This window comes from Cariama cristata, unplaced genomic scaffold (assembly GCF_000690535.1).
Source record: "Cariama cristata isolate BGI_N322 unplaced genomic scaffold, ASM69053v1 scaffold26831, whole genome shotgun sequence".
Lineage (NCBI taxonomy): Eukaryota > Metazoa > Chordata > Aves > Cariamiformes > Cariamidae > Cariama > Cariama cristata.
Genome location: NW_009601372.1, coordinates 408 through 2,753, shown reverse-complemented (window position 1 = coordinate 2,753; position 2,346 = coordinate 408). Strand labels below are relative to the sequence as shown.

Below are 2,346 nucleotides of genomic sequence, written 5' to 3'. Positions count from 1 at the left end.
GGCTGTGTGATGCTTCCCGCGGTGGTGGGCGAAAGGTTGCCGGGGCGGTTTCGGCACCCGTAAGGACGGGAGCATGGGCAAACCACTGAGCCGGCCAGACTGTTTACGGCAGAACCGTACTTGCCTGGGGAAGGGCGAGGAGGAGGATGGTTATATAGAGGATTGCTACGTGCCCCAGAGGTCGATATACGACACGATGAGAATTAACGAGCAAATCGATCAGGGATCGAAACTCAACCAGCTTTCCAAGAGTACCCTCGGCAAGGGGGACGGCAGCACCATATCCAGTAACGGGACTCTGGGAGCTGCCAACGTCTTCGAGTCCAGGGCACCAGAAACGAAGAAGTTGGACGAGCGGGTCATCTTCGACGCGCTGAAGCTCAGCAGTGACGTCTCCAAGCCAGCACCGGCTCCACCAAGGAGACGACCGAACCCCGAGAGGAAGGAGAACGTCAACCGGCGGTCGTGGAAATCCTTCATGCCGCCGAACTTCACCGAATTTGCAGAAAGAATGGGGGCTTCGCTGAGCGAGGTATCGGAAGCAGGTGCCTCCAACCCTTCCCTGCGGGATAAGCGGGAGTCGAGTGCCATGCTCACCGCGTGCCCGGGCCAGCCCGACCACGGCGAGCCCATGTCCGAGTCTCTCACTTTGGAGCACGTCTCCAAGTCATCCGGCGTGGCAGAGGCTCTGACGGCCAAGCAGTTCGGTGCAGATGGCTACGGCGGTCCCCGGGATGAGCACCAGAACGCCGGTGACGGCCGTGGTCGTGTCAGGGACGTGGCCAGGGCTTGCCGGCTCCCCAGTGCTACTTGGCCACGAGCCAGGAAGAATTTCATCAAGGGAAGCCTCAGCGATGGGCACCAGGAGACCCTGGAGGCCTCCGAGTCGGACTGCACAGTGGAGAACGTCAACCTCTCTCCGTGCCTTAGCGAAGAGCTGCTGGATGCGGGACTGGATATTCTCATCACCTCCAATCTCAGGGAGAAAACAGAGTCTGAGCTGAGATTTGAGGAGGACGAGCGCTGGGTGATGATGGAGGAGTGGGAGGAGGCGACGCTGTCAGAGGGAGGAAAGGCTGTTCTGGTGGCAGAGGAGAAGAAGAGCTGTTGCTTGGCAGATATTTCTGAAGAAAGGGAACAATTTGCCGCTCCGGCGGCCAGCTCTGTCCCCAGCCCTGGGACCCCCCGGTCCTGTGCATCCCCGGGGGCTGCCGACAGCCCCCTCGCCGGCAGCGCGTGCTGTACCGAGGATGCAGCGGTGCAGTGCGAGGCTGAGGACTTTGCTCCGGGTTCGGAGCGCTCGACCAGCCCCGCGGGTCCTGAGTTGTCCGACACGGACTCAGTGCAGATGTTCCTGGAGCTGGAAGAGCAGTGCCTGAACGAGGACGGGGGCGATGGGGCCATCCCCGGCTGCCTGGAGGTTCAGGTCTGCCCGATGGACTCAGAAGGACTGGACCCAGATTCAGCCAAACTGGCCGGGGTGGTGGTCGAAGCGTGTCGGCATAGGGCCCCTTTGGATATCAGCGCTTCGGACTCCGCCGTCGTGTCGGATCTGGAGGACTTTGATGTCACCTGCAGCTCGCAGGTGCTGAGCACGCTGGAGCCAGCGACAGAGCCCTTCTCAGAAAGGGACACCTCGGCCATCACCCCAACGGACTCGGATGGAGGGGCCTCCCCCCGCCCCGTGGCCACGGCAGGCGCAGGGTCCCTCCCTTTTTTGGAGGGTGAACCTGACCCACTGGTTGACCCAGAGCTCGTGGACAGTTGCGCGGTGGCGGTGCTGGAGGTTGGTGGGATGTCATCTCCTGAGATGGGCACACATCCAGCTTCTGGCTTGGAGGGAGCCGGTTACCCCAGCGCTCTGGTGGGGTGGGATGAAGATGACCAAGACTTGCTGGTCCCTGACGGTGAAGTATCGCATCTTCCCGAGGAGACCTGTCCTGGCCGAGTGTCCCCGGCTGGGCTGTCCCCCTGCCAGCCCCCAGCTCCTGACACGGTGGTGGAGGAGTTGGGGTCTCCCCCGCAGCACCAGGCTGGCATTGAGGGGATGGATCCATTCGGGACCCATCACCTTCTGCCTGGAAGGACTGAGCTCGCCAACTGGGGCATCCCAGAACTGGTTTCTGAGGATGAAGCCACAAATTTGAGATCAGAGGGTGATGGAACTGAGGGCCAGACTCATCTAGCAGAACGTAGGGATGCTCACCATGGTTCTCTGCCGCCTTGCCACATCGGCTCTGCATCAGAGCCGGGCTCCAAGGCTCCAACAATGTCCCCGGTGCCTGTGGAGGACTTCCCATGGGAAACGGTTCCCCTGGGCCAGGGCATGGCTCTGGGAGGGGCTGG

At 61.9% G+C, this 2,346-nt stretch overlaps 1 protein-coding gene across 1 annotated transcript; it reads left to right on the top strand.

The window, feature by feature from the left end:
- Window positions 1-73: 73 nt before the first annotated feature.
- KIAA0754 (KIAA0754 ortholog) lies at window positions 74-2,192 on the top strand (the record flags this gene model as incomplete). The annotated part of the gene is made up of 1 exon (XM_009710432.1): window positions 74-2,192. A coding segment is annotated over exon 1 (2,119 nt), but the record flags the coding sequence as incomplete, so codon positions are not given.
- Window positions 2,193-2,346: the final 154 nt, after the last annotated feature.